Raw genomic sequence first — 17,590 nt, 5'->3', positions numbered from 1 at the left:
AGGAGGAAGAAGGCCGAGAGGAGACCCCCAGCCTCTAGAGCAGCCGTTCTCCACCTGTGGGTCATGACATTAGGAAGGTTGAGAACCACCGCTCCGGAGGCTCAGGTACCACTTGGGGGAGCTGGCCAGGAGGACAGCCTTAAGCTGTCCAGGACCACATCAGAGGAGACTGCTGGGGAGTTGAGGAGGGGCTATGATAGTGCTCTCAGGCCCGAGAGGCAGAGAAGGGTGGGGTCAGGGAGTGTGCCAAGACTCTGTTTTTCTCTAAAAGTTTTCCTCAGATGTGTGTGACTTGGGGGCCTTGGCTTCCCCCAGTTAAAGGAGCCAAAGCTCTGGTCCCCCGGCCTCATGTGCCCCTGTGGCATCAAGGGTTCTCTCCCAGGGAGGCTTGTGGGAGGCTTGCGAGCTGCCAGTGTCCCTGGACTGAAGTGGCCATCTCATGGCCACCCCTTCTGAAGGGGCGGGCCCTTTATGAAGTCCACTGTGACTCTCTGGTCCCCTTTCTGTCCATGGAAGCCCCAAGGCAGTGACCCCACCCCAGCTTAGGGGTAAATCTGTGTAAGGTCTCCATAGGGAGAACTATTCACACATCCTCCACTGGGGGCCCCTTCGCACTTTGTTTCTCAAAATGACTGTGGTCTCTTATATTTCAACTTTACACTCCAGTGAGGGTCTGAGGGCCTTGTGTTTCTAAGCTGTGACATCGGCAGTTCTCGTGGTCTGGGTGGTAGTTGGCACACAGCTATTTTTACATCAGTGCAGGCATCTCTGCATCTGCCACTCACCTGCTGGGCCCCTGGAGCCAGCTGCCCACCAGGTGCAACTGTCATTCAGCAGCAGAAGACTAGGAATGATTTTAGAAAAATGAGAATGTTTATCTAGCACGAGATCTTATTATCACAAGAGCACTTCAAAGCAAACAGCCTACAAGTCTTTAACCCATCTCTCACAGTATGAAATTTTCAGAGGGTGAAATAGGCCAGCAGAGACCACTTCCCTGTTGCCTTCATCAAGCAAATTAGAGATTCCATTGTTGGGAGCTGAAGAGAGATGGTCGAGTACCTGGATTTAGACCCGGAAAAGGATGATGTAATTACCCAGTGGCAGGACAGCCAGCTGCTCAGTGGCTTTAAATTGGCAGGAGGAACAGCCTTGTGATCTTAGAATGCACTCACATCCAGGTGCTCTAACGCACACCCCATCTCCTTTGGTCCGCAGAGGCCCAGGGTTTAACTGAAGATTCAAAGAAGGGGCAGATGTGACGTGTACACACAGTGCAGGCTGGCTAGGAATTCCCTGCTGAGTTCTTTCCAATAAACATCTCCTGTTTTTGGTATTTCTAAAATAGGGGAAGGAAATGTCTGAAAGATTCTTCAAAGTGCCCAGGATGACTGCAGCATATAGGCTTCTGGGAGGGTACTATCCTAATAAATCGTGTGAACTTGATTATCATTTACATTACCTGTTCAATAGGGAAGTGGAAGCTTTGCAATCAGAGCTGTAGATAAGGGCTCTGTGTGGAGGGAAAACGGCCCCAGCCTCACAAACAGGCAAGCCTGCAGGCAGCAGGGTGGTGGGTCCCCGGGCCTTCTGGTGACACCATCAGCTGTCTGTCTACACGTTGAGGTCACCTGTTCCTGTGTTTGTGCCCACAGAGTGCTCACACGTAGGATGTGAGGAGATTGATGGGACATCAGAACTGTGATTTCAGTAGCAAAGCCTCAGAAGCACCAAAATTTTGGTACCTGGTTGTTTGCTGACTTTGAAATAGGTGAAGATGTCTGGCCAAGTTAAATTAGCAACAGGTGCCATCCCTTGGACCAATAATGTGCCAGACACAAAAGACTTTCATGAGGAAAAAAGTATTTTCAAGAAACACAGAAATAGCCATTTACCTTAGTAATTTTACTGGGGGGAGGGTCTTCTCTATTTGAATGACTATTGAGGTAAATACACCTGTAGCCTTCCCCCCGTATCAGGGACTTAGAATACACAAAACTTCAAGGAAAATCCATACAAGACCCATAAACAGGCTGAAAATTGTTCTCACTGGTCATTTTAATTTTATAAAGGCAGAATTTCCAATGAAAGTGACTTTATAGGTAAGATTTCATTGTACTTTTGAATAAAGCTCAAGCAGGTTGGGTTTCCATCCCAGGAAATGGACCCTGTGGGTCACGCTGTGTGTGTCCCTGAGGAACTGGCCTCAGCCCCCTTCAGCCCAGCAGGGCCCACTCATGCTCTTGACCTCAGAACACTGCCACCAACTCGTGGTGGCAGATTCTGTATTTTGGGACCCCTTGAAGAAGAGCTTCTCTTACTGGAGGCAGGTCCTGGTGGCCCTGGGCCATCCTTTCCCCCCTTCTCCCCCAACTCCCACTGGCCATTGGAGAACCTTTCTCTGTTTCATAATTCCCTAAGTCAGTTCAGCTGTGTCCTGCCACTGAGTCCGGGGACATGACCACTCCTTCACAAGGCCTGTCCCCTCTCTGTGCAGACTTTGGTCTTGGCACTGAAAGGCCTTATTTATCTGTTCTCATCCTGGGCTCTGATCTCTTAGTTGTATTAATCTGTGTCCCCCACTGACTCTGTGTCTCCATTGAACAAGTGTTAAATGAATGTGCTCCTTAAACCCAGAGCCCAGGAGCCATCCTGATTCCTCTCTCCCTGCTCCACAGTGTAGATGAGTCCCCGGCTGCCTGAGCACTGCCGGCTTCCTCCAACCTGGCTGCAATTCCCTGTCCTATGTAGCTGCTGCCATTTTCGGGTCTCCTCTAACCAGTTCACGCTCTGACACGCCACGGCAGTCATCTTTTAGCAATGCAAATCAAATCTCATGTTTTAAATTCTACATGGCTCTCCATCTTGCTTACTCTGGAGGCAACCTCTGTAACAGGTTTGCAAAGCTCCTTAAGAAGGTTGCAAACCCCCACATGGGTTATTCCCAGGTCTGGCGCAGGATTCCAATTCTGGGAATCCAGAATTGGATTGAATTCTGGTTGGGATTCCAATTTTGCACAGGGATCTTTGTCAAAATCCCCAGGTGGCTGCAAGGTGTCACCGGGTGGACAACAGTAGCAAGCTCTTGCCTCTGCACCCCCATCCGCCACTACAGCTGTGATGACAGCTCCTCTTAGTTCCTGCCACGAGAGCTCTCTGGGCCTTTCTCCAGATCCTCCCATGCTGGCTCCCGTGGTCATGCAGTTCTTGGTATAAAGGTCTCCTCCCCTGAAAGTCTGTCCTGCCAATGTTGTGCCCCCTTTACTACGCTGCAGCTGCCTTTAATTTTCATCAGAGCATTTGCCAGATACTTTGTAGCTACTTTGTTAATTATCTAGCTCCTCCTTCAGCAAATGAAATACTTTTTCCTTTGAGCACCCCCTAGCAACATAGTAACTGCTCTTTAAGTGCACAAAGGAGGAGGAAGGAATATATGAGAAAGGGGTTTGGATTGGTCTCCTGGGAAGTGGAGCAGGGTATGTTCCAGGCTCCCAAAACACAGACTCTGCAACAACATGTTGGCTGTGTTCTGAGGTCAAGGACATGGGTAGGCCCTGCAGGACTGATGTGGGCTGGAGCCCGGCATTGCTGCTCACTCACTCACGGTGTGATTGCATTTGTGTGTGAGCCTTTTGCACTTCAGTGACCTCACGCCTAAGATGCAAAAATCCACGAGCATATCACAGGGTGAGCATGGGATGAATTGTGACCGTGTGTGGAGCCATCCATTAATGCCGGTGGTGTTACTGTGAACTAATGCTGACTGCTTGGGTGTACAGTGTCGCTCCCTCGCCACCTCTGCTGCTCCCTCCCTCAAGGTACTGAAAGCTGCTCAGGGCAGGTGTGTTCTCTGGACTCTGGGAGTGGCAGCCACTGGCAATGCACTGCCTGTACTGCGAACCACTTCCTCTGCCTCTCACTTTCCTCCAGGCTAGGAAAGCCCCTGCTGTTTATCAGATGGTCTTGGGGCTGTTATAAAAACCCAAAGTCAGCAGCAACCAACCTGCAAACACTTCCCTGAGGAGAGGGGCTGAGCCCACCAGCTGGGGAAGTCCTCTGCATAGAGACCTGTGTGTTTATCACCTAACACAGGCTGCTGGGTCCAGAATGCAAAGTCCTGCATGGCACAGCAGGCTGACAAGAGTTCAGAAAACAGTGCAGTTGAGGTGTCAAATAGCTCGCCTTTGCTTTTGTTTCCTCTTGGAAAGAAAAGCAAAGCTTAATTGTGGTATCAGGTGCTCTGAAGAAACAAACTGAAAAAAAAAATCGCATTTCCCAGAGCTGAGGACATACAATTAAATTGACCTGATCAAAATCTTACAAGCATAACTTGTGATGTTCATCCCCTGAGGATGTCTGTCTACATTGGCCTTGAGCAGCTCATGAGAAACCCTTGTCTGGACTGGTGTCTAAATCTTTGTACAAAGTTTCTTTTCCCTGAGTGGGAGTCTTTGGGGTTAGGTCACATATTTGCTTGACCCAGACCCGGAATGACTTCAGCCGACAGTCCCTGTTTTGGGAAATGCCACTGGGATTTTCCTGAGGCCCTTGGTTCTGGCCTGACTCTGTCAGGAGTAAAGCCAGGGCTGGTCACAGCAAGGCATCTTGGCTGGACAGTCTCTGTGATATTTTCATCTGGCTGTTCTCATAGTTCTATCCCTTTCAAAACACTGGTGACACTTTCTCCTAACTAGAAATATTCCAATTTCTCTTTCCTTTTTCTATTTCTCCTTTGAAGTTTGGTGAGGCGCCATATTCCTTTCTTTTATGATTGAATAGCTAGCTAGGTAGCATACCAGCTCAGCCTCTGCATCATTTCCCATATTGGACATCAGGAGATGCACTGTATTTTTCCAGAGGGAGAGAAATTGTTTAGTATCCCTGTCTCAATCCTACCTTCTCAGATATTCCTGGAAAATCCGGCATATTCTCAACACTGAGAAGTCTTTGTTTGTTCTACTGTATCCATGAGAAAGAGACAGCCCTGGGGGTTGGGTGAGATAAACAGAAACTGACTTAGGCCTTGGTTAGGGATGGAGAGCAGCCCACTCCAGTGCTGGGATGCTCGGCAGGAAGTCAAGTCACTCATCTGCTTCTGCCGAGCAAGCTAGTTACTGTCCAGGGGCTTCAGAAACCAGGGCAGCTATTCAAATATATCCCCAGGCAACAAGCAACTCAAACAGTGCGCCCACCCTTTCCAGCTACAGGGCTGGGGTCTCTTAGAAATTTCATAGTTACTGCAAAAGACCATTTTTCAATTATTAAAAAGGTAACACACTACTTTTTTAATACACCATTTTTTCTTTCAAATTATTGTATTTTTGTGTCTGCTAAAAGGAAATGTACGCGCCAAAATCTCCAAAGACCTTGGCCACACACATTAACCTTCTCAGAGGTTCTTCTATACGTCTCTCTTTTCTCCATAGGAATTTCCCCGAACATTTGAAACCCGTAGTGTTCACTGTATCTATGGCCTAAACCACAGGGAGGGGGTGGGTCACTGTCAGTACACACCAGTTTTATGTGCCCCATCTGCAAACATCCTTATGATTGGAAATACATAAGTACGTATGGAGAAACCTTCCAGTGTCATAGTGGTTTTTAGCCTCTGTACTTTCTCAGTCAAAGGATACCAAGTAGACGTGGCTGTTACATTGCTGTCTCTTAGTTTTGCTGCCACAAGAAAGGGGCAAGGTGGTCTTCACCCTAGAGAAGCTGAGCAGCCTTGGCAGAGAGCTGCAGACACCTGTGCAACGGCCTTCGTGCAAAATGTGCTAGGATGGGTGGAGAGATTTCCTTGTCCTTAGAGGCCTCAAAACCCTAAAGTAGGGATTTTCCTATTGGTGGGATGACCTTAGGCTCTGGGACTTCCTTAAAAAACTGTGACTCTGTTGCTAAAGTAAGCATTCAAAGGAGCTTCTCTCCAGAAAGTCGCTTAGATGCTCATCTCAAACTTCACCTCCTTACTTAACTGTCATCAAGACCAGCCCTGTTGGTCAGTCAGTTGTCAACATGGCCTCTCCCGAGTCCTACAGTATTTCCCACAAGGTTTGGCTTAGATTAAGGATCAATAAGAGTATGTATGGACTAAAACCCCGCCATAGTATTTCTCAAGAAATAGGGAACATTCTGTGTCTCTGACATTCTCTTTCTATTTTTTTCCAGATAACTTGTTCAAACCAAAAGAAAGGTGCATTTCAGAGAAGGAGATGCACCTGCGCTCTAAAAGGTACTCGGGGGTGGTGTGAGGCCGAAATTTGGTGGGGGAGGGATGGGAAAAGGTACTTGGGGATGGTGTGAGGCCGAAAGACGGTGGGGGAGGGGTGGGAAAGGGTACTCGGGGATGGTGTGAGGTGGAAAGACAGTGGGGGATGGATGGGAAAAGGTACTCGGGGATGGTGTGAGGCCGAAAGACGGTGGGGGATGGATGGGAAAAGGTACTCGGTGATGGTGTGAGGCCGAAAGACGGTGGGGGAGGGATGGGAAAAGGTACTCGGGGATGGTGTGAGGAGGAAAGACGGTGGGGGAGGGATGGGAAAAGGTACTCGGGGATGGTGTGAGGTGGAAAGATGGTGGGGGAGGGATGGGAAAAGGTACTCGGGGATGGTGTGAGGCCGAAAGATGGTGGGGGAGGGATGGGAAAAGGTATTCGGGGATGGTGTGAGGAGGAAAGATGGTGGGGGAGGGATGGGAAAAGGTATTCGGGGATGGTGTGAGGAGGAAAGATGGTGGGGGAGGGATGGGAAAAGGTACTCGGGGATGGTGTGAGGCCGAAAGACAGTAGGGGAGGGATGGGAAAAGGTACTTGGGGATGGTGTGAAGAGGAAAGACGGTGGGGGAGGGATGGGAAAAGGTACTCGGGGGTGGTGTGATGCGGAAAGACGGTGGGGGAGGGATGGGAAAAGGTACTCGGGGGTGGTGTGATGTGGAAAGACGGTGGGGGAGGGATGGGAAAAGGTACTCAGGGATGGTGTGAGGCGGAAAGATGGTGGGGGAGGGATGGGAAAAGGTACTCGGATATGGTGTGAGGCCGAAAGATGGTGGGGGAGGGATTGGAAAAGGTACTCGGGGGTGGTGTGAGGTGTAAAGACGGTGGGGGAGGGATTGAATGGTGTGCTGAACTCAGGTGTTGGCTGGTGTCTGATGAGGCCACTAGTTATCGGTCCATGTTTAAGGTCTGAGGTCTTTTTTTGCTACAAATTGGAGACACTGGCTAAAATGAGTGCAGTTGTGGAAATGTGCCTCTGAATGTTAATGCCCCTCTGAATGTTAATGCCTTTCCCAAGAACACCTTGGGAAAGGGCTAGGTCTTGGATTACACATCCATCTGGTAATTGGTTCCACAGAGATGCCCAGACCCTGAGCAGGATGCTTCAGCACATGCACATTGTCCCTCTGGGCAGGTGCTCTTTGTCACTGCCCCTTTGAAGGGAATTTTATGAGGAGGAGAGAAACCATTTCTCTGAAGGATCTTGAATTTGGCAGCAAAGAATCTAAACTTGGAAGCTGATGGTACGTGGGAGCCGCAGAGCCACAGAGGGGCCACAGGCCAGTTTTCCTGGCCCTGGGTCCCTGACTGGCTTGGCGACTGTGCTGTGGCACACCTCGCCACTCTAGTTGGCAGGTTGCTTTTCAAGACTTCTGATTCTCACCTACCTGCTACACACAAAGGCTGCCATTCTTTCTGAGACTTGGCCTTCTAACGAAAATATAATAGCTCAGCACTGCTGGCCAAGTTCGTGCAAATAAAATGTCAGTAGTTTATAATAAAGTATCTGGCACAGGGAGGAATTCAACAGTTAAATCAAATGGATAGTGCACTTAAAGAAACCACTGAAATAAGAATACTTTTCTCCCCACGCCAGGCACAAAATCTCTGCCAGGCACTGGGATTACTGTTTTCATGATAATGGGATAACTTAGATCATGCGAGGGAGCCTCTTTGTAAATACGGAAGTGAAAGTGAGAAGGAGCCATACCATTAAAGACCTGATTCATAGCATTCTAACTGGGGTTTTTAAAGGACCGCTGGGTTTGAGACTTGCTATTTCAGGAGTGCAAAGTTGCGTATATCTTGCGGCAGTCCCTTTTCAATTTAGTGGGAAAATTCAGCCACATCACCCGCCTTCCAGTCCCCAAACCCAGAGCCACTTTTACAGAGCCTTGCAAACTAATTAGAATAATAGATCTCAAAGCAGCATTAGCAGAGAATGTTGCCTCATCCTTTTACTAAAGAGGAAACTGAGGCTTGGGCAGGACACCTGAGCCAGCTGACACTGCTACCTGACTCATAGACTCCCCTCATTGGCTGGCCCGAGTCATAGTCTCCCCTCATTGGCTGGCTGGTCGCCTCCAGTGGCTTCACCAATTGGGTTTTCATTCTGCTATGTGGGCTGGGTCCTGGGTGGGCTCTGTCCCTGACTCACCCATAGAACCAAGGAACCAAGCCAGAGGGTTTTTTTTTCTTTGCATGTTTGTTTTAAATTATATTTTTAAATTACACTTTCATGTTAAAAATTCGAACAGTGGAGGTAAATCTAAAGTTCCCTCATGACCGACTATTCCCCCCACCCCCAGCCCCAGTGCTGTCTCCTAAGACGTCCGCCGGTGTGTCTCCTGCACATCCTTCTCTCTGCCTTTGGGGAGACTTTAATTTGTGTATACACTTATGTGATTTCTAACCACAAGTGGCATCATGCTGTACATTCTCTTTTGGCAGCTTTTTTCAATTTGTGAGCCCTTTTGTCAGAAGATGCATTTTTCTCACTCATTTTGATGATCTGCAGAGTGGTCCATTATAGGGATGAACCATGATTTATTTGGGAAGTTCTTTTAAGGAAATATTGAATCAGAAGCTGCAGAGTTGGGATCTAGGAGTTTTTATTTTAAACTCTCCAGATGACTCAGTTGTCAGTAGCAGGAAGTTAGGTTTATATGGATCTGAAGGAATTTCCACTGTGGTGCTCTGGGACATGTTCACTCTTTTACTGATTTCTTGATGAATTTCTTTCTAAAATTACTCCTGAATGTGGCAACTGTGTGTTCATTTCTTTGTGCATTAATTTAATCCATGTTGTTGCCCACAGTGTGTCAGGCAATGCGCTAGGCACCAACATTTATTTCCTGGCCCTCATGAGTAATTTATGTTACATGACTGAGTTGACAGTGTTGCCTGGTGGGAGTCAAACCATGGTTCAAATCCAGCCCTTCGTTAGCCAGCTGCGGCACTTAATGCAAGCGTCCCGATCCCAGTGGAGCTCAGAATCCTCATTTATGTAACAGTGGGACACTATATTCTTCTTCCAACTATTGAGAGGATTAAATAAAAGAATTCTTCTCAATCTATTCAAGCCTCGTGCCCACTAACTAAAATGCTACCTGCTTTTATTGTCATCATTATTTTTATACATTGTCCCTCTTATTTTAATAGTGGCACATCATGAATAGATTTTGTCTAGCTTCCAAACATGAGATAAAATGAAAAAGAGATGTTTTAGGTGCAGGCCATGTGTGTAACAACGCAAATGCTCAAGTTTCAGTGACCCCACTGTGTCAGTGGACTCTGGCAGACCTATGCCTGGCATTGGGTATATCAACAGTTACTTGTTAGGGAGCAGGAAAGGAGTACCCAGTAGAAGGATCCCTTAGGCCCTGCTTGCAGCTAGGAAGCTTCTAATTTTCCATCAGGACAAGAACATAATATTGACACCTGGGATGGATTTGGAAATAGCTTACTTAGAAATGCAATAGGTTAAGTGGAAAAAACCACACATACATTTATGTGTTTTCTTCCAGTGTTATAATCCTTGCTACTTCCATTCATTTGCTGCTCCTTTTCTAAGTCACAAGAAAGAAAAAATTGGGTGGCAAAAAATTATTTGGGGACAAGTTTACAATCGGAACAATGAAGCAGTGGGCTTGGGATCCCTCATTTTATAATTGAGTAATTAATGACCATGGAGAATGGAGGGACAAGAAAAGGGGCCTCCCAAACACATAACCGGCCTCTCCCACCCTGCCGGGTCGGTGGGACTCTGCCTGTTGTGCTGGGACAAAGTGCTGTCTGGGGTCTGTCGGGGAAGCCCTTTGCCTTGGTATCTCATGATTTTGAGACATCCCATCTGTAGCGGTTCTCCCTTTGAAATGTAAGAGCCTGGTGACAGGACAGGATACTGTTCCACACCAGATACGCACTGTCATGCTACCATTCAAAATGCTTTCTGAATCCCATTCAGAATCTATAATAACTTGCCGGAAGTTAAAAAGAAAAAAGAAGAACAAAGGAAACGGGTGATCTTACAGAGTAACAGACTCCGTGCTGAAGTCTTCAAAAAGGTAATGGCTTTGCCGCCAGCAGGTGTGATGTGTGTGGTGCACAGATGCCAAATCTGAACTTGACGTCTTTGTTCCCCTGTTTCTCTAGCAATTACTCGACCGACTCCTTCAAAGGAATGCAGTCTGACCGCAGGCTGCCCCGCTGACCGCACTTTCTGGACCTCGGACGACTTCAAACGCTGGATAAGCCATTAAACTTAGCATTATCTTCACGATGTGAAAGCACTTATTTTACTTTTTTTTTTCATAAAGGAAAACATCACTTCCTGAATTACTGACCCAAACCAAACAAACAATAACCCTCAAGGAAATAGGTCAACAGGGAAACCGACTTAATGTAACCCACTAGATACAGTCTCCTCCATTTTTTTTACTTCTGAGTTTTATTTTCTGCTTCTGACTTATACCCCTCTGCTATTTTCAGCCAAGTAGAAAGGCCTTAAACACTTGTGTGCTTAGATCCCTGGATGTCTATATTTTCATCAGATTTCTGGGACCTAAATCCATCTCTTTTTAAATATCAATCTTAATGCCTGCCAGTTCTGCAAACTCCAAAATGTGGATCATCACATACTACATTTTAGAACTTTGTGGGTAATGTGCACTTCCTAATTTGAGAGACTGCCTGGAAATCAGCGGGTGCTATACCAGAGTCTGTGGAGCAAGCAGCCTGTCTCTTTGTGACCTAGAGCAGTCCAAGTGGCCCTTAGCCACCCCTACCATCTTTCCTCACTTAGCAAAAGAATCCATTTCTATGCAGACTCTGGGGACAGAATTGGCTGAATAAACGTGCAGGTAACTTCAGGGTTTTCTGCAACACCCCCCCCCCCGCCCCCGAAAAGGTTGTGTTGTTAAAAATTGGCCTAATGCCTCCAACTCTGCTATTTATTCTTTCAAACATCTATAATGTCTGTTATTCATAAATGTGTGTTCTGAGAGTCAAGAACAAACCAGTTTTTGCAACACTAATGGAAATAAATGCAATTATTACAAAAATTGGGAGTATTTCTCTGTTATGCATTGTTATAAAGCTGCTGCACTGTGAAATGCCACCAAGGCCCCATGGGTACCACTGACTGCTCCTCATCTTCCTCCACCTCTGACTTCAGCATCCTTGTGCTCCCAGTGCCCAGGGGAGAGCATTGCCTCCGGGAGAGCTGATACACGAGGAGCTGGGGAACTATTGAGGGCAAGGTTTAGGATCCCAGAGACCTCAGCTCTCACTAGGACTCTCCCCAGGAAGGAGACAGAAATGTTGAGGATGTAGCAGGAACCTGGGGACACCTCTGTCCCTTTCCTGAGGTTGCCACCCTTCCTGCCCTTGTCCTGCTACTGCACAGGGGTCCCCCGTTTCTGAAGTGCGCTTCTTATACGTGTCTGCAGGCCTGCTGTTCAGACATTCTACCCAGGGTTCTCTTCTGACATCATCTTCCTCTCTGCCCCTCTCTCCAGTGTGAATTAGAGACTTCACCATTAGCACATCACTCAGGAGCCTACGCCGTCCTGCCCACGAGAGGCGGTCTGACAATGCCACCAGGAGCAGAGGCTCAGGAGCCCGGCCTCCTGCATTCAGCCCTTAGCTGCTGCTCCCTGGTCTATGGCCTTAGCCAGGAGTTATCAGTCTGAGTCCAAACAAGGGAGAGAAAACACAGTCTTTTGATGGGAACGTTTCGTGTACTTACTAACCAGTAGAGGATTGGAGTCATAAGAGATTGGTAAGTGAGTGGTAAAGACAGCTGTAAAGAATGCAGGTGTGCCCAGCAGATTTAAGGAGTAGCACCACCCCTGGGAAGAGAGTTGCTGTGGGCTGAGAGGGGCTGGATGTAGCTCAGCCGAGGACAGAGAGGTGTCTGTGGTGCCATGTAGGTGGAACCTTTGAAAATGAATCTCTGGAACTCTCCAGAAATCTGTCTGGTAGGATGCTTGGGGAGCTGTCTTATTTTAGGTGCTCTGCCATAGCACCATCTTGGGAAGGTGTGGGGAAGCAGCTGGCCAGGCGTGCCCTACAGGAGCCTGTCTCTGGAGCCTGCAGAGCAAACTCAACATCTAGGAAGCAATAGCCTTTTTCTCCTGCAGCTTCTCTCTAGCTCCCTCTCCTAACAAAATGTAACTTTGTGTCTGTAAGCAAAAGGAAAACATTGAAAGGGCCTGGCTCCATTTTAACAGAGCAGGAAAAAAGGATGAATTTGTAGGTGAGGGAGGATATAGTCAATAACTGAGACTGCAAGTTATTTATTTATTTTTATTAAATCATAGCTGTGTACATTGATATATTCATGGGGCATCATTCACTAGCTTCACAGACCATTTACCAAGTTTCACATATACCCTTGTAAGATGCACCACTGGTGTAATCCCACCAATCCCCTTCTCTCTCCCCACCTCCCCCCTCCCTCCCTTTCCCCCTTCCCCCTTAACTTAGGTCGTAACTGGGTTATAGCTTTCATGTGAGAGCCCCAAATTAGTTTCATAGTAGGGCTGAGTACATTGGGTACTTTTTCTTCCATTCTTGAGATACTTCACTAAGAAGAATATGTTCCAGCTCCATCCATGTAAACATGAAAGAGGTAAAGTCTCCATCTTTCTTTAAGACTGCATAATATTCCATGATGTACATATACCACAATTTATTAATCCATTCGTGGATCAATGGGCACTTGGGCTTCTTCCATGATTTAGCAATTATGAATTGGGCTGCAATAAACATTCTGGTACAAATATCTTTGTTATGATGTGATTTTTGTCTTCTGGGTATATGCCCAGCAGAGGGATTACAGGATTGAATGGCAGATCTATTTTTAGATCTCTAAGTGTTCTCCATATCTCTTTCCAAAAGGAATGTATTAATTTGCATTCCCACCAGCAGTGCAAAAGTGTTCCCTTTTCTCCACATCCGCGCCAACATCTCTGGTCTTGGGATTTTGTGATATAGGCTAGTCCACTGGAGTTAGATGGTATCTCAAAGTAGTTTTGATTTGCATTTCTCTGATGATTAAAGATGATGAGCATTTTTTCATATGTCTGAAGGCCGCGCGCCTGTCTTCTTTAGAGAAGTTTCTCTTCAAATCCCTTGCCCAGCCTGCGATGGGATCCCTTGTTCTATTCTTGCTAATGCATTTAAGTTCTCTGTGGATTCTGGTTATTAAACCTTTGTCGGAGACATAACCTGCAAATATCTTCTCCCATTCTGAGGGCTGTTTGCTTGCTTTACTTACTGTGTTCTTGGCTGTGCAGAAGCTTTTTAGTTTGATCAAGTCCCAGTAGTGTATTTTTGAAGCTGCTTCAATTGCCCGAAGGGTCCTCTTCATAAAATACTCGCCCAGACCGATTTCTTCAAGGGTTTTCCCTGCACTCTCCTCTAGTATCCTTATAGTTTCATGTCTTAAGTTTAAATCTTTGATCCAGTGAGAGTCTGTTTTAGTTAATGGTGAAAGGTGTGGGTCCAGTTTCAGTCTTCTACAGGTTGCCAGCCAGTTCACCCAGCACCATTTGTTAAATAGGGAGTCTTTTCCCTACTGAATGTTTTTAATTGGCTTGTCAAAGATTAAATAATGGTAAGTAGCTAGATTCATCTCTTGGTTCTCTATTCTGTTCCAGACATCTACTTCTCTGTTTTTGTGCCAATACCATGCTGTTTTGATCACTATCGATTTGTAGTAGAGTCTGAGGTCTGGTAGTGTAATTCCTCCTGCTTTGTTTTTATTTCTGAGTAATGTCTTGGCTATTCGAGGTTTTTTCTGATTCCATATAAAATGAAGTATTGTTTTTTCAGGATCTTTAAAGTGTAACAGTGGAGCTTTAATAGGGATTGCATTGAAATTATATATTGCTTTGGGTAGTATGGACATTTTAACAATGTTGATTCTTCCCAGCCATGAGCATGGTATGTTTGTCTATTTGTTAATATTTTCAGGTATTTATTTTCTTAGAGTTTCATAGTTCTCTTTATAGAGACTCTTTCACGTCCTTTGTTAGATAAATTCCCAAATATTTCATCTTCTTTGGCACTACTGTGAATGGGATAGAGTCCTTAACTGTTTTCTCAACTTGACTATTGTTGGTATATATAAAGGCTACCGATTTATGAATGTTGATTTTGTAACCTGAGATGCTGCTGTGTTCCTTGATCACTTCTAAGAGTTTTGTAGTAGAGTCCCTAGTGTTTTCTAGATATACAATCATATCATCTGCGAAGAGCGAAAGTTTGATCTCTTCTGACCCTATATGAATACCCTTGTATTTTTCATATCTTTGAGGGCTGTAAATTCTTGCTTCAGTGTGTCTAAGTCTTTGGTGGTTTTGTCTTTAAATTCATTAAATTCTTGAGACAACTTTTGAATTTCTCCTCGAATTCCTAATTCCACTTTGTTAATCTTGTCTGCAATCCAAATTCTGAATCCGATTTCTGACATCTCAGCCAGTTGTTTATGAATGGGATCGTCAATTGCATCTGCCATATCTTTCCTTGGGGGGGGGGGTTGATCTATTCTGGTTATTCATGTTACCAGAGTTTTTCCGCTGATTCCGCCTCATGGTTATTTTACTCCCTCTGATTTTTTCCCCTGGGGCTTTGTCGAGGGCCTGTACAGTGTTGTGGCCTGAGAAACTGGGGCCCTGACTGGTGCGGTGGGGCTAAGTGGTTCTGTCTTGTTTTCAGCTGGTTTCTGTTCCACCCTAGTAAAACAGATACTCTGGATTGAAGTCTCAGCCGTGGAGAAGTATCAGCAATTTAGTCACCCCGCCCCCCCACCGGCAAACAATTGGAAAAGAAAAATCAAACCCTCCCACCACTGTGCACCCAGGGCACCACCCGATTTGTCCTCAGGCGATTGGTTCAGTTCAAAAATGTCCAAATCAATTGTCTCAGTCTGCACCTGTCTCGGGTGAGAGAGTGTAAGAAGTCTCTGGGAACTGGATCACAGGGGTCTGGTGACTACTCTGGTGTGGCTTGCTCCAGTGCTGTGTGGAGTCGGGAGAAGCCACCCAGCCAATAAATCAGTCTGGGAAGGTTGATGCCTCCTTTCCCACCTTGCACCGCTGTCACACCCAGTCACTGATAGCCTGCAGTTGGCTGACCCAGTTGCCTGTAGTGAATCTGTACTCCAGGAGTTTGCACCTGCCTAAATCACAAGGAAGTCTGCCAGGCTGCTGCGTTCTGCCTCTCTCTAGCAGGAGGAGGTGAGGCCTGACAAACTCGGGTGCTTGATGGAGGTTGGGGGGGTTTCACTCAGGTCCAGTCTCCCCCCTGATTAATGTTACTGACAGAACAGAACAGAACAACTCTGCGGTTCCCCTGCAGAAGAGAAGCTGAATTGAGTTCCAAATCAGCTTGTCTTTGCTCTTGTATTGTCTACAGGTTGATGATCCCCTGAGGGCCAGGTGCGTCTTAGGTTTAGTAAATTGGACCTCTGGGTCAGCCTCGCCCTGGGAGTTTCCCCCGGTTTGCAAGTAGCCTCAGGCAAATCCTATACTCAGAGTCTCTGGTTGCCCAGGGAGACAGGGGGTGTGGCTTCAGAATATTCGGTAGTAAGCTGTATTGCTAGCAAAAGAGGGCTGCTGCTTTATGGCTCAGGCAACTGCTGCTCCAGTGTAGCTCCCTTCCGGCCAACCATCCTCTCTCCGCTCCTGTACCCCAGAGTCTGCACCAACCTGCTGCAGCCCAGCACTGTCTACACCCTTCAAGCAATCGCCCAAGAATCTGGACCCCTGGGGGACTGGCCTCCAGACCTTGGAGCGAGAGCAGAGGGGAGTGCGGGGAGCGCTGGGAGCCTGGGGTTGAGGGCAGAGAACACACACAACTTTACACAGTTTTATGCCTGGCCATATTGTCACCAAAAGACGGCTGTCGCACTGTGCCCCAGGGAACTGCCACTCTGGTGCAGTCCCCTCTCCGCCGACCAGGACTGGCCTCCAGACCTCAGTGTGAGTAAAGGGGAGCGCTGGGAGCTCAGAATTCCAGGTAGAGACTATATATAGTTTATATAGTTTTATGCCTGGTAGGAGGACGCCGTGGCACCCTAGTAGGGGAGGTAGGTCCAGTTTTTAGAGGGTCTCTGCCATGGAGTGTAGTGGGAGGACCTTTGAACTCTTCCCAATTGTTTGTGGGTAACTCTGAGCCGTTCTCATGGGGGAGGGGACTCCCATCCGCTTGGTGATGGATTTTGTACCTTTTGTTTGTATCCTTGTGGTCGCCGCTCACCTCAGCGGGGTTGATGTGCGTTCTTCAACCTTCTCTCTTAGTGCAGCTCAAATCCACCAGGTTACTTGCTGAATTTTTGTCCTTTAACTCTCCTACTGGACGGGAGCCTCTGTGGAAAGCTGGCTTCAGTCAGCCATCTTGTCTCCTCGACTGCAAGTTATTTAACCTGGCCTCAGTTTCCCAACTATAAAATGCACATAATTCTAGTTCCCCCTCCATAGAGCTGTTACAGAAAGAGGATAAGGGAGGCAGAGCATGATGGTGGACAGGACGGACGTTTAGCCCACCTCTCCCAAGTCATCAGGTGAGAGGAAGAGGGGTCTGGACCTTTCCCGCAGGTGGATTATTGGTGTGGACAGACAGCCGGAGACACTCAGTGAATTGGCGGATTTCTCTATATGAGGGGTAATGTAAAACCACGGACTCTGTTGTAGAGATTTTTCCCTGATTGGCCGTGCTGGCCGGCAGGCCCTTCCCTTATGGAGGACAGCAGCTTGCAAATACTGGCAAAACACAACTGATGAAAATTTATTCCTGAGCTGAGGGTGGCACCTGAAAGGAGAGCCACTCAAAACCACGGGGAGCTGGGCAACCCGATGGAAAATAGAAGGGAAGGGATCCCACCTGGGAAGCAGACATTTTGGACTATCTGAAATGGCAGACACCTTCCCCCAGAACAACAGGAGTGATTAAATAGACTGGGGCATTCCTGGTGGGGAATGTTGGAGGGGGCTGGCAGTTCAGGCTGTACGGCGAACTGCGGGGTGGCTGGACTCAAAAGTCCCGATTCAAAAGGGAGACTCTGAATGACAAAACTGAGAATAAGGTCCCCAAGTGCTCCAGCCACGGGAACCGGCAGTAGCTGCGGACCCACCAGCAGCTGTGGAAGCCACCAGCAGCCAACACCCTCCCCCACAGCTGATTGCAGTCACCAGTTTGCAGGAGAACGTGGGAGCAGAGTGGAAAGATTTGTGAAGCATGGACTCCTGCACTGAGGTTGGATAGGAGTGCCGTCTGGAACGGAGCACCTAAGGTTGAACAATAGTTGGGTGACAA

At 47.3% G+C, this 17,590-nt stretch overlaps 1 protein-coding gene across 6 annotated transcripts in view; it reads left to right on the top strand.

Annotated features, from left to right (window-relative positions):
- The window catches only part of C3H10orf90 (chromosome 3 C10orf90 homolog), a 245,919-nt gene extending 234,600 nt beyond the window's left edge, over nt 1-11,319 (top strand). For 3 of the 6 annotated variants that reach the window (XM_053586271.1, XM_053586268.1, XM_053586267.1), the window contains 2 exons: nt 6,166-6,229; nt 10,236-11,319. In XM_053586271.1, coding sequence (XP_053442246.1) covers nt 6,166-6,229; nt 10,236-10,392 — 221 coding nt within the window. In that variant the 3' untranslated portion in view covers nt 10,393-11,319. Of the gene's footprint in view, nt 1-6,165; nt 6,230-6,853; nt 6,906-6,957; nt 6,974-10,235 lie in introns of those variants that run through there. The other 3 variants (XM_053586272.1, XM_053586269.1, XM_053586270.1) reach the window with 2 other exon arrangements.
- The last annotated feature ends 6,271 nt before the right edge of the window (nt 11,320-17,590 follow it).

Source organism: Nycticebus coucang, chromosome 3, assembly GCF_027406575.1.
Source record: "Nycticebus coucang isolate mNycCou1 chromosome 3, mNycCou1.pri, whole genome shotgun sequence".
NCBI lineage: Eukaryota > Metazoa > Chordata > Mammalia > Primates > Lorisidae > Nycticebus > Nycticebus coucang.
This window is presented reverse-complemented; position numbering and strand designations above follow the sequence as displayed.